The following is a 13,100-nucleotide window of genomic DNA, read 5'->3' as shown; positions in this document are numbered from 1 at the left end:
TAGTTGTGTAGGGGGCACTTCATTGTAAGTTGTGACAAGCATCACCACCAGAACACTTATGTTCAATACCAGCTTCTCTTTCCATGGGACAGAAGGGAGAGGCTGAGCCTTACCATTTGTAGTGGAGATTCTGAACTACCCACTGCCTTTGCTTAAATAACAGCCAACCGAGCAGAACCAAACTTCCCATCTCTCTGGGCCGGTCTTTATTGCAATGGGTCTTACAATCTCCTTCCCATCCAAAGAGCCCCCTGTGTCACTTCCTCAACACAGAAGAATCTGCCAGAATTGGTGCACACAGCATCCGGTCCACCAACGCTTCAGTGAAGAATGAGAATGGGCAAGTCTAGGGGGAAGAGGTGATCTGGGGTTCTAAGTGTTGCTTATCCCCAAGTTGCTGAGAAGCACAGGTACCAATGAGCAGCAGCCCACTCCCCCAACACCCCGAGGGGTGGCCCCGGTGAAAACAAGAAAACAATCCCACCACACGGACTCCCCAAAACTGGTTTACGTGCGGCCTTTTGGTTTTATTTATTTATTTATTTATTTTAACAAACATACATTGGAAATAGTAAAGGTTACTAACTGCAAGGAGATCTAACACAGGTTCTCTGTGGCATATAAGATCACCCTATTCCCAAACTTCAGGGCTACGACTTTGACACACTCAACTTCTAGTGAGGAAGTTGGTTAGCTTGTTAGGAATGTGCATATGGATATTGAAGGTGGTTGGTTTTTGTATATATCAAATGAGCATAATTACTTTCTTAGTGTATTTTTAAATTCAGATGGCTTAACAGTTTTGCATCATCTCCAAGAAGCCTGTATAGTGTCTCTTGGAGGGAGTGACGGATGTGGCCCCCGAAGAGGGTCGATGAATGAAAGCTGACCTGCGCAGATACTAGAGAAGTCACGGTTATGGACCAAAGTGTGACCATAAGACACAGCATACTGACAGAGAGACCCAAGGCCCCCAAAGCAACTCCACATTATGACAGATCAAATAATTTCATTTCCTATGTGAAAATGCATTTTGTCTCCCTTATACATTTCTATTGTTCTTGTTCTTAATCCAGAACCTTCAATAAAGCTTTCCTAGAAATGCCCTGGCTTTTCTCATGCTATTTGATAACCAAATAAGCTATTTTTCAGTGATGTAGAGTCGGCAACAGTACAGGCCTCGTGGAGCATTTCCTTACCAATATCTCAACAGGAACAAAAAACGAGGAAGGTCTTTGGTCAGTATGTACAGGTTACCCAGGACCCACAGAAAGCTTCCTTGATAAGAGCAACTTGCCAGGAAGGAATTTCTCTAACAAAGAGTCATTCATGAGTTGAGATTGCTTTTTTAGGTATTAATAAGGCAAAATTCTCACTAACCCTAAAAAAGAAAAAAAACCAGTAGGGGGCGCTGATGTGAAGTTACTCCAAGCGAGAAGCCTTCTGAAGGTGGCTTTTGATTTTTGTTTTTACAAAGAGCACAGAGAGTGTGTATCTATGCCAGCCCTACACACAAACTCATTTTCCTTCTGTGTATACTGTATGTAAGATCCTTGGGGAAGAACACGATCAAGGATGCTTCTTAGTAATTCCTTTAAAAGGTAAACACAGTGATATAGGTTCAACTGGTGTTGAAAAATAAAATTACAGTATCATGTAGGTATTATAATGCATCTCTCTGAAGCCTGAATAAGTTGTCAGATCACATTTTCTAACCTGACAATTAAGCTGCTCTAATAGTTGGGATCAGTGTCTGCTTTCAGGAAGCTGTGATTTTGCTGACGTAGGTGACAGTCCCGGGAGATGACTGACTCTGTACTTTTCCAGTGCAGAATCCAAACTTGACCTAGAACCAGAGTTCTGTCTTCTAACCCTCTCCTTCCAATGGAAACTCCCCCATTACATGAAGCAGACCACACACCCCCGTGACTTGGTGAGGCCAACCGGGATGGAGGGAAAACCCTGCCCCTCCCTCATGAGCTGTTTCTTTGGTTAGCTGGGGCGCACGGGCTCTTGGGAGATCCTGGCTGCGACTTGCACAAGTCCACCTCCCCCCAAATTAAGTGCTCTCTCACTTTTGGATGTGCTTAAAGTTCTCCAGAGGGACACAGGGCTAGTTAGGGTCAGACCCACACATCTGGGGCTGGCCTTGGACAAGCCTTATTTGGGGAATTTAGGCCTTAACTTTTTGCTTACCATGAGACTTCACAGCAATCTAAAGAGGCCCACCTAATTCACACCCATGTCCTTGTACCTGGTGCTGCAGTCAGAACACATTTGCAGGACTGGTTTCCTAACTGTGCGGGATACTGAGACTTTATGTCGGCACCACGTGGCAAACGCCTGGAACATGAATTCCATGCAACACAGAAAGGGACAGATATACAAGCACCCATTCAGTGTAGTGTGGAGTTACGAAAACGTCATCCAGAGGCACGCTGAGAAACACCCAGTGCATCGCATAGCCCCGACCTGCCCTCTTCGTGAACAATGGCATGCGGCATCCAGAGTTCAGTAGAAGGCCGTGGATGACGTCAGCAGCTTCGTAGTTTGGTGCCCGAAACAGACAAAGCACGCTGTCTATTGAAATGGTTTGGTGATTCCTTGGGTCCCCTTCTCAGGAGTCGGCTCCTGGGCAGGTTGTCAGGCAACATCAAGTAGATGTCCTGAGTCTCAGCTCTTTAAGGGTCCCCATGGAAGCGACACATGCAATAAATAAGAGCTTGGCTGCAGAGCTGGGCGCGAGGAGATGTCACTTGCAGAGGATCCCGTTCTGAAGTGCTCTGTTTCTGTCAATGATGCAGGATGTGGCGGCTGGGTGGGGCAGGTCATCCTTGATCTTTGGGGAGTGGCTGCTATTGTTGCTGGTGCTGGATTTGCTTCTGCTTGGGTCCAGAGCCGGCTGCATGGGCGAGGCGCGGGCCCCCTTGCCCCTGACCAGGCAGTTGCAGACCAGACGGAAAAAGGCGCGCCTCATCTCCTTGCTGGCCAGCGTGTAGATGACGGGGTTCATGGCGGAGTTGAGGACCGCCAGCATGATGAACCACTGGTCCTTGAACAGGATGGAGCACTCCTTGGCCTTGCAGGCCACATCTATGAGGAAGAGGATGAAGAGGGGCGACCAGCAGGCGATGAACACACTCACCACGATCACCACCGTTCGCAGCAGGGCCATGGACCGCTCCGAGTTGTTGTGATTGGCCACCTTGCGGCTGCTGGACTTGACCAGGAAGTAGATGCGTGCGTACAGGATGACGATGGTCACCAGGATGGCGATGAAGATGCTGATGCAGAAGGCGATGTACTTCTTGGAGTAGAGGGGAAGGATGGTGGAGCAGTCAGGGAGGTTCTGCAGGCAGTTCCAGCCCAGGATGGGCAAGGCGCCCAGCGAAAAGGCAATGAGCCAGCACATCCCGATCAGAAGGAAGACCCGGTGCTTCTTGTTGGCATCGTAGGGCCTCATCTTGATCATGGTCAAGTGCCGCTCTATGGCAATGGCCAGCAAACTGCAGGTGGACGCCCCGAGGGCCACAAACATACTGCCCTCCCTGATGAACCAGACCGTCAGGGACAGGCTGAACGTCTTCTTGCCGGACATCAGAATGTTGACCTTGTAGGCTATGCCAGCCAGCAGGTCGCACAGAGCCAGGTTGCCGATGAAAAAGTACATGCGGTTGTGAAATTTATTGTTTTTCCAGATGGCAATCAAAACCATCAGGTTCTCCAAGACGATGAAGCTGCAGACGACCAAGAAGAGGATGGTGGTGAGCGTGCTGCCACCCTCGGAGGGGTCCTTCAGCCTGCCCTCCAGCTTCCCCACGTAGTTGTAATGTACCTGCAGAGTCTCATTCCCCGAGGCCGGCTGGGGACCCGGAGGGAGCACGGTTGCCATCGCTGGGCATCGACAGACGGTCACCTCCACAATCCACCAGGGGGCGCTCGGGGAACGTTCATTTCAAGAGCCCAGCAGGACTGCGGCTGGCCGCGGCTTGAGGAATGGGAGCAGGCAGGAGTCCAGGAAGAATGTCGCACACCGCCTCCTGCAACAAGATGAAAGGAGAGAGCCCGGGATGAAGCGCTGGATCACCACCTAAGGAACCTCCGCGAGGAAAACGCTGAAGCATTTGGACAGCTGGCCTGGTCAGGGCTGCAGAGGGTTTGTAAACACAGGCCAAGTTTCTAAGTGATTGAGGGAAAGCGCTTTGGGGTCTGGAGTTACCAAGGTGTGAAATGCAGTCATGTGACCCTGCCGACCCAAATAAAGGTTCCACTTGAAAACTTTCATGCACCGGGAGATGCTACCCTGTCAATCTTTCTCTACCACGTGGGAGCTGGGAAACCATCTCCCCCAGTTACCTGGAGGGATTCAAGATTTTCTCAGAACAAAACAACAAAACCCTAAAACACAACAACAACAACAAAAAACAACCAACCAAATCCACACACACACACACACACACAAAAGGGACCACAGGATGGAATCCAGAATGAAGCCTGCTCAGTTTTCAAGACCTCTCAGATGAGATTTGGAGTGACATCGTGGGAAGCACTGATGTTTCCTTGGAAAGCTTGCCCTGGGGTCTGGAGGGGATTGGGTGTGCCTGGCAGAGAGTCTTGAGGCCTGACCACCATGCAGTCACCACAGGAAGAACAGCTGAAGGCAGGGTGTGGACCAGGCAGCCGCTGTGCACCTGAGTTCAAAGCTTGGTGAGGCAGGAGCACAAACCTGCCAACCTGGGCTGGTGCTGAGGTTAGGGAAGAAGGACCAGCAAGAGGAGCCATGCAGGCTTTGAGGTGTTCAACACGCAGAGGCCTGGGCTGGGGGTGTAGCTCAGTGCTAGGGGGTGCACGGAGCATGCTCGAGGCCCTCTGTTCCATCCCCAGCACCTCAAGGGGAAACAAAAATCAGAGGCCTGCATGTTAAGCAAAACTAAATCAATGCTTGTGAGCCAGAAGAAACCGCATATCTGAGAGCACTGTGGGGTCACCCAGGCAACAAATCCAGGCACGGGCCCTTGAGGGGTTCTGAATTTTAATACTTCCTCCACTGAATCCTGACCAGTGGTCATCTTGATTGGCATCCTGTGTAGTGACCATGATGCAGACCCAACTATTAAAGCAGAAATTGCTTTCAGTAGAATTATTTTTTTTTAAGTTGTAATTAACTCATGATAATTGTACATTTGTATGGGGTACAGTGTGATGATTTGATCCCCCATGTAGACAACGTGTCATGATCTAATCAGGGTAATTGGCATTTCCTTCTCTTTAAACATTTGTCATTTTTCTGTGTTGGGGAGTTTTGAATTCCTCTCTTTTAGTTCTTTATAAAATATGTATTGAATAGTTGTAAGCTGTAGACACTTACTGTGCTGTAGAACTCTGGAACTTATTTCTGTATCCAACTATAACTTTGTGTGCATGATCCAACCTCCTCCTGCCCTCTCCCTTTCCCAGCCTGTAGTAATCACTGTTCTACTCTGGGCTTCTGTGAAATCAGCATTTTAGCTTTTGCATACGCGTGAGGTCACGTGACATCTTTCTAGACTCACTTATTTCTAATTCGAATTATTTGAATATTTAAATATCTAATGAAGACCAAATGAGGTTGATTGAAAATGGCCCATTATGCGTATCCAGCGAAGATGCTTTACTCTCCTGGTGTTGAAGCTGCAGCCTTACATCTGGTTCAGAGAAGCTTGGATCTCTCGGCAACAATATGGGGCTCTGCATTTTTGGGTCCAGTGTAATGTGAAGGTCTCACTCACCATAAGTTCCTTCCTGTGTATGAATCCAAGCCCTGTGAGGGCCTCAGTCCCTTGAAGGGTGCAGGAGCTTGCACTGAGGCTACCTTGTGGGGCTGAGAAGCCAAGGTGGCTTTAAAATGTTTCCACACCCTAGTGACCCTCCAGGCACACAATCTGTCCAAGCCCTCGCCTCCCTACATTACGGTGGAAGTCAGATTTTCCCAGATGGGCAGAGAGGGTTCACGACCTCTTCACAGAGGTTTCCTCCAGAGTGTTGAAGCCTGAAGGGGTTGGTTGTTCTAGAAGCCACAGGCTGTCTGAGCTGACATTTGTGCTCTGCCTGGAACTGCTGGGCCCCTCCCCCCATGAGCTCTGTCTGGGATCACAGAGGGCTTGGGTCAAGGTCAGCTTGAATGCCACATGCTGGCAGAAGCCTTTATATGTTGGCCAAAGCCCTCTTCTGACTTCAGAAAGGAAAGCAGCCCAGCTCTGGAGTTGGGCTGACGATGAAGGACAGTAGGGGTCACCTACCCAGGTCTCTCCATGTCTCTCATTAACCAACCCCCAGGGCTGTCTCATCCAGCCCTGCTCCCCAGCCAGCCAGGACCTTGGGGGTTCTCCTGGAGGCAGAGCCACTCCATGGGCAGCTTTCCCACAGCCCCCAACCCTGATTTTTATTCAAATCTTGTCTGTCCTTCAAGCCCCAAGTCACATTCTACCTGTTCTGTAGCATTTTCTGACCCTGGTGAACTTGACCCGAGGCTGCATATCACTTTTTAAAAATTGCCAGCAATCTTTCGAAGAGCAGAGATGATAAAAAGCAGCTGAAATTTTCTGAGCAGTTCAAACCCATGAACACACGGACGCTTTGCCTGGATGACCTTATATCCCCGTGTCTTTCCCAGCATCTTGTACATGATCAGGTGCTCAGCAGAGGCTTGTGCCCTTTATGTCTGCTTGTCTAGTTGTTTCTTTACCTGAGAGAGTGACTGGAGGATACACTCCCCACTCTGCATGGTGAGGGGAACGGGCCCTGGCACTGTGTCCTGTGGATGCTGGGCCCAAGCCATCCCCACGCTGCTGCTGAATCGATCCTAGGGACCTTGCCACGTCCCACCCACCTCCCCTCCAGGCTACCAGTTGTGCTGTCCAAGACACCTCCGTGTCCAGGTTTATCTCAAAATGTCCCTGGGCAATCCGCACCACCACCAGGGTTTTCTGCCCCAGAAAATGACACACTGAGACAAACCCTGGTTCTCATGCTGGTGCCTGGGGACTCAGTGCAGGTAATGCGGGTAGGTCTTGATAATTCAGACTGTTTTTGAGCTAACTCCTCTTGTCTCCTGTGTTGCGGTTTCCTCCACATTAACCCCACACCTCATCTTATACACCTCAATGCTCCCTTGAAAGTGTTGCACACTTTGGATTTTGCCTTGAAGTGGTGTGTGTGGGGGGGGGAATGAGTTCCTTTAAAATGGCCAAATCTGGAGATAGAACAATAGACAACGCTATGCAAGCTCACATTTTTTCCTCTCCCTTCCCCTGGGTAAGATTGCACAGAACGACAGAAAAACAAGAAAACAATAAAGACGAGCAACCAGCCATCAAATGACCACAGTAAAACTAGTAGAAGATGTGACAGAGACCCATCAAGAAGACCATGACTCTTGAGGGTGAACACGCTTTCCCATCAATGCTAGATTTATCATTTCCCTTAATTAAACACTCATCACTCACAGATTATATTTTTGCAGGATGTCTTTTGTGAAATACGATTCTCTGCATTTGCATAACTGGAAGATATCAGTCTCTCTATGGAATCTAAAAAGCTTATTTTCTCTGGATTATCAGCATTACAAAGCTAGCCCCATCCTGAGAGTTAAGTGCTGGGCTAAAAGCCAAAAGGCCATATTGATTTTGGCTCTGCCTAAACATTGTTGCGAATGGTCAAAAGCATATCATGAGCAAGTTCTTCCCATTACTCTTAAAGGGTGCTAGCCACAAACCTCAAGTTTGTCAGACGACAGCTCTGTCCCCAGCAAGCTCTGCTCAGTACTCCCACTATTGGAGCGCTGGGTAGTCAGTCTGTCTCCCCCCCCCCCCCCACACACACAGACACAATCTAAATACCATGAGATCAGCACCCAGAACAGCCCCAGGTGAGACCCAGCCCCTCAGGCTACCTAGTGCCCCTCCTGGTCACTAGCCTCCAATGTGACCACAGTCTTGGGCTTGTCATCCTGTGGTGAGTTTCACCTGTTTCTGCCCCTCACATAAATGATCCCCACAGGACATGAAGGTGTGTGACACATTTCTCTCACCAGGATGCTCATGGGAATCATGCTGGGGGATGCGGCCAGTCCTGACTGCTCTCATCCATCACGTGCGCAGACATGTCACCCTCTACTCAATCGAGTTTGTGATTTCTCTATGGCCCTGAGAGAGGGTGTTCTCCGGGTGAACATACGCCTGTGCTTCTGTGGGCTACCCTTGCTTTCTGAGGGGCATGCTGGTGTCTAAGATGAACTTCTGCCATGACTCAGGGGTGCTGGGCTTCCTGGATGTTAGCACTGACAGCAGCTTGTCCCCACCCCCATCCTGCAAGATGGAACCAGGATGGGAAGCCAGGTTGGCCTTCATCTCCAGGGCAAAACCGACACAGAATGAAGTCTCATGTTTTAATTTAGAGGCTAATTGTCCAGAGCTGGCAGTGACATGTTGGTTGCTGTTTAATTTCCACCCAAACACTTAAAAAGACAGCCTAGTGCTGAGAAATGAAACTATGGGGCAGACGAGTTCTGTGCAGAATCAGAAAGCGGTGGCACATTGCAGAAGTACAGACGCGCTGCCGGGTCTCCAGCCAACCACACTCCTCGGCAGAGTCCTGCCTGAAGTTCACCAGCACCGAACACTCCGTTCTGAGTCCTGCCCCAACCAACCCTCCCTGACCACCCTGACAGCCCCTCACTCCTGCTCCCTCCCTGGCTCTGGCAGGGACTTAGGTATGTCATTGTCTGTGTCTGCTCTCCTCCCCGCCTGTCCCTATCCACATTTCCAGTCACTGCATATGTAAGGAGAGCCTCTGCTCACCCCTGAACTTCTCTTAGAGAGGACTCTGTTTCCTAACAGCTTTCCCTTTGGCCTCATGGACCTGGGATCACCGGCTTCCCTCAAGGCATTTTAAACACCAACATGTTCACTCTTTTGCCCAGAAGAAATAAGACACCTTCTAGAAGATGATTCCATGGCGGATGACCCCAAGTTAGACCCTACCAATGTCAGCCATGGCTACCTCCCCCCACTCCCAAAGGAGCATCCCCTGGGGGGAGGTGAGCCTGGGAGAGGGGGCCAGATGGATTCCAGATGTGCTTTCTACTCTAGCCATTCACTTTCTCCACATGTCAGTTTGAAAAATAAACAAACTATAAAAAGAAGGGAAAGGAAAAAAGAAGGCTAATATTTCTACAAAGTCTAGCACGCCCCCTCCCCCCCCCCCACCCCACACACATAAAAGGAAGGCACAATGAGATAGGAAGACATTTCCCTGGTCACATGCAAGATGCTATGTTTTTAAAAGGAATATTCTCCTGGGAAAGTGCACCACTTTGTCCCCCAAACTGAATTGAAGCACCCAAGATTTGCCAACGAGCAACATTTCTTGAAAAGCAAGAATTTCCCTTTTTCTTTTCATTTTAAAGAATTCAGAAAGGAAATAATGAGGTGGCCTTCCACGGCTCCAGCGAAATTCCTTTGCTAATGAGTCTTTTCCCTTGCTCTGGTTTTCTTGGGTGACCTCACGCGGCCTCCAGATCGTTCATGGAAAAATGCAAGCTTTACACACAGTCTCACGTGCCTGGCGCTTTGATCTAGGCCCTCTAATGAAGCTCCCTGGGAGATACCAACCGCTAGACACACCAGGTAAAGGTTTGGCATCTTTTCCCACTTTTCTTCTTCAAAGCATGGAGTTGAATTCACTTTCCTGGTGGAGATTCCTGCTTCTGGTGAATTCTCTTTAGTCCGATCTTCAGCACACCAGGCTGGGTGCTATTACGAATCTGGGCAGAGTCCATGGAACCCTGGACAGGGGGACTGTGTCCAAGGAACCTCGGGTACTGGCCCCACACAGGCACCCTGTGAACATCCTCCTAGGCTTCCAGACTGGTCCAGGGGAGGCAATTGAATCTGCTCCCTTTTGCTTTCTAACCAATCTTTTCAAACGGTTTCTGCTCCTGTTCTCAAGAGCATGGGATTGGATCACGACTAAGATTTCCACAAAATGAATGCAGATGTGTGGAAACAGACTCGGTGAGGAAGCCAAAGGCCAATTCACACAAGAGGTGTCCTGCCCAAGAAGTCCACCTGTGGTCCATTCTGTGCCAAGGCTAGACCCACAGTACCATTTGCTGTCTTGAGTGTGCACAATAGGAAATGAAAGTTGGGGGAGGGGCCATTTGCCCTAGGTCATAGAGTCTGGCTGGGCTGGATGTCCTTGTCATCTGGTTCCCATGCACGCCATCAGGGGTAAGCTCTTTGGAAGGCTGTCACCTTGCCACATGTCCTTTTACTAGGAGATGATAAGAATTTTCCCAGTATGCTTTACAGCAGAATTGCCCAGCTACTGTGTTGGCAAAATATTGGAATGACACTCTGGGGACTTTACTGAAATATTTAGAAAATTCTGAAGCCAGGAAAATGGAGAAGAATGTTCAAGACCAAAAAGCTGACTGAGGACCTGACTCTAGGATACTGCGCTTGACCATACCAGCAGCATGCTTGCTGACAGGACAAAACCCACCCACTGGATGTCACACTCTAGACCCCCAAATATTTTCACCTAACAGGCTTATTGCCTTGTTGCATTGAAGCAACTTCCATTCCTCAAAAATAGAATGCAAAAGCAAACAAACAAACAAACCAGAAAACAGGAGACTTTATGCCCAGGAGCTGTGATAAAAGCAACAGTTGAAATGAATTATTAACTGAAACTATTTTTCCTCAAAACATTATCTCCCAAAGTCTTCTGGAAAATCTCTTAAGGTATTTAATTGAACAGAAAATGCACAACACAGGAATAATATAAATGGTTCCAAAAGTGATAAAAGAGGACTTATAAAGCCAGATGTGAAGACTAGAGGGGCATGGGTAACCTACCCCACCACGTTCCAGCTAGCTCTGTGAACAGTTTGCTGAGAGGTTATCTCCAGGCTTTGGCAGAAAAAAAAAAGTGTTGTACAATAGGGAAACCCCCAATTTTTCCAGATTGGGATGTGCTCAAATTCTCATTATTGAGCATATAAATATACTGTAGATATGGAGGAAGATGGAAGAGATACCACGGAAATAATTCAGCGTCATGATTTCCAGAAAGAGGGAAATCAGTCTCTGAATTTTGAGGAATCAGGTCATTAAGACTATACGTAGAGCTTCTCCTACAGGAAATGAGAATTTCTAGCATCCAAATATGGTAGAAAATTAGGACTGTCCTGAACTTAAAAAATTCACAACTGTTATAAGGAAAATGGCCTTTTCAAAGCTCCAAACTGGTTGTGACTCCATTCTCTCTTGTGTCTTAGGCGGTGGCCCTAAAGGGCTGGCTTTGAAGGGTAGATAGATCTCTGGTGTCAGAAAACAGGAATGACTTTAGTAGGGCCAATGTGAACATTTGTTGGTTTGTTGATTTAAAACACCCAATGTGCAGTTCTTCTATGGCAACACAATAATTCCTCTGAACATTGAGCTCTGTATCAATTAAAATCTGGACACTTCCACGACTCAAACAGAGCATGTGCATACATACATTCCCCCCCACCCCCCACCTACCACTCATATAAAACCAGCCCTGGTCATTGAGGAGCAGAACAACAGCCTCCCCTATACTTTCTAGGAATTATAGTTTCCTTAAACCTGCCTGCAAGATTTGCATCTATGAAGAAAAGAATAAAAGAATATTGAAAAAAATAAATCACACCCATGTGATTATATAAAACATCGGATAATTTTACTGTTCAGATTTTAGAAAGCAACCTAATTCTGCAAGTCTCCGAGTTCTGGCCAGAGACACTAGATACAGGATGGAAGAATCCTCTGTTTGTGCTGCTGCCTTTTCTTTTCTGCAATGTTCAAATCAAAGTGTGTTCCCTTTAAAAATCCAACAAGGAGTCCCTCTCTTACATCTAAATATAAAAACACCACAAGGAAATATGCCACTGGGAGTGTCCAAAGCCAGAAAGAGAGACAGAGGCAACCAGAAAGATAGATTGAGACACAGACCATTGTGAGACTGGTCTCTTCCTAGGCTGCACCTCAATTATGAAACTCACAGTGCCCATCTCCTGCTGAGAACTTGGGTACTGTGTTGAGGGGACTTGGACTTCCAGCTCCCATCTTGATAGCCTTAAATGACTTGTTAGAGATATGTTAGGAAAACTGGAATGTTGTAACCAACTAAGGGTAACCTAAAATAATGATTTTTTCCAGGCCAAGAAACCCAACCCTCCTTCACCCTCATGGTCCTCAGGGTCTTCCTTTGAGGAGGGCACCGAACATTTTTAATTGTCCAAGGAAAATAATAAAGGAACTTCAAGCCACTTCAGTTTCACTCAGTTTATCCCACCCCCGCCCCTCCAAACACACCAGATCAGCTTTTTTTAAACCGGTCCAAGGGTAGTTCAAAAGGAATCGCCCTCTCTGCCCCTTCCTGGCTCGGTCCCTTGGGTGGATGGCCAGGGAGGCGGGATGCTGATGTGGAGCGCTCTGGCGGTGAGTGAACTCAGCGTCCAGGTCACCGCGCCACCCAGGACCGCCTGGGACTGTGTCCGAAAAGTGGGCCCAATGGATCCCCCAGGCCACCCCACCCGGGTCCGCGTCCACGAGTCCCCAGCACCAGTACCGTCCGCTCACCTCCGTCTGGAAGGGACCCTGGCCCACCGGCATCCTGGCGGGTGGGTGCGGCGGCGACCCAGGCGCCCCCTCCTCTGCTCAGATACCTGGGTCTAGGGGGTCGGGAGGTCGCTCCGGCCCCGGCGTTTCCTTGAGCTCGTCCTGCCAACTTGCTCAGGGCCGGGTCGCTGTCGCCTGTCCCTGGATCCGGCTGGCTCAGTCTCTGCTCCAGCGAGTCCGAGCACAAACTTTTCCAGCGGCCCGCCGGGGCGGGGCCCCGCAGAGCCCTCCTCCCGCCCCCAGCTCGTGTCCCCAGCCCGCCCCTCCTGCCGCCTGGCCTCCAACGGGCGCCAGCCCCCGCAATCGGGCCCCCCGTACCTGAGCAGGGGCCCTCACCCAGTCTGGACGCCCTCCTGCCCCACTCCTCAGTCCTCTGCGGGCGCCGCGGACCCCCAGGTCCTGGGCCCAGACCGG

General features: G+C 49.2%; 1 protein-coding gene across 2 annotated transcripts; it reads right to left on the bottom strand.

The window, feature by feature from the left end:
* Positions 1-538: 538 nt before the first annotated feature.
* S1pr3 (sphingosine-1-phosphate receptor 3) lies at positions 539-12,833 on the bottom strand. 2 transcript variants are annotated; one of them, XM_071602788.1, is made up of 3 exons: positions 12,648-12,833; positions 3,836-4,040; positions 539-3,737 (listed from the first exon to the last, which is right to left on the bottom strand). In XM_071602788.1, exons 2-3 carry the CDS (start codon positions 3,847-3,849, stop codon positions 2,753-2,755), a joined length of 999 nt encoding a protein of 332 aa, XP_071458889.1. In that variant the 5' UTR covers positions 3,850-4,040; positions 12,648-12,833; the 3' UTR covers positions 539-2,752. The 2 variants fall into 2 exon arrangements, with proteins under 2 accessions (XP_071458889.1, XP_071458888.1); XM_071602787.1 differs by having other exon boundaries at positions 539-4,040.
* Between the last annotated feature and the right edge of the window lie 267 nt (positions 12,834-13,100).

Source organism: Marmota flaviventris, chromosome 16, assembly GCF_047511675.1.
Source record: "Marmota flaviventris isolate mMarFla1 chromosome 16, mMarFla1.hap1, whole genome shotgun sequence".
NCBI lineage: Eukaryota > Metazoa > Chordata > Mammalia > Rodentia > Sciuridae > Marmota > Marmota flaviventris.
Note: the sequence above shows the minus strand (reverse complement) of the source record. Positions and strands in the feature narration are given on the sequence as shown.

What these genes read in the sequence shown, in the direction of transcription:
- S1pr3 (XM_071602787.1), bottom strand. Translation starts at nt 3,892, where the DNA reads ATGGCAACCGTGCTCCCTCCGGGTCCCCAGCCGGCCTCGGGGAATGAG.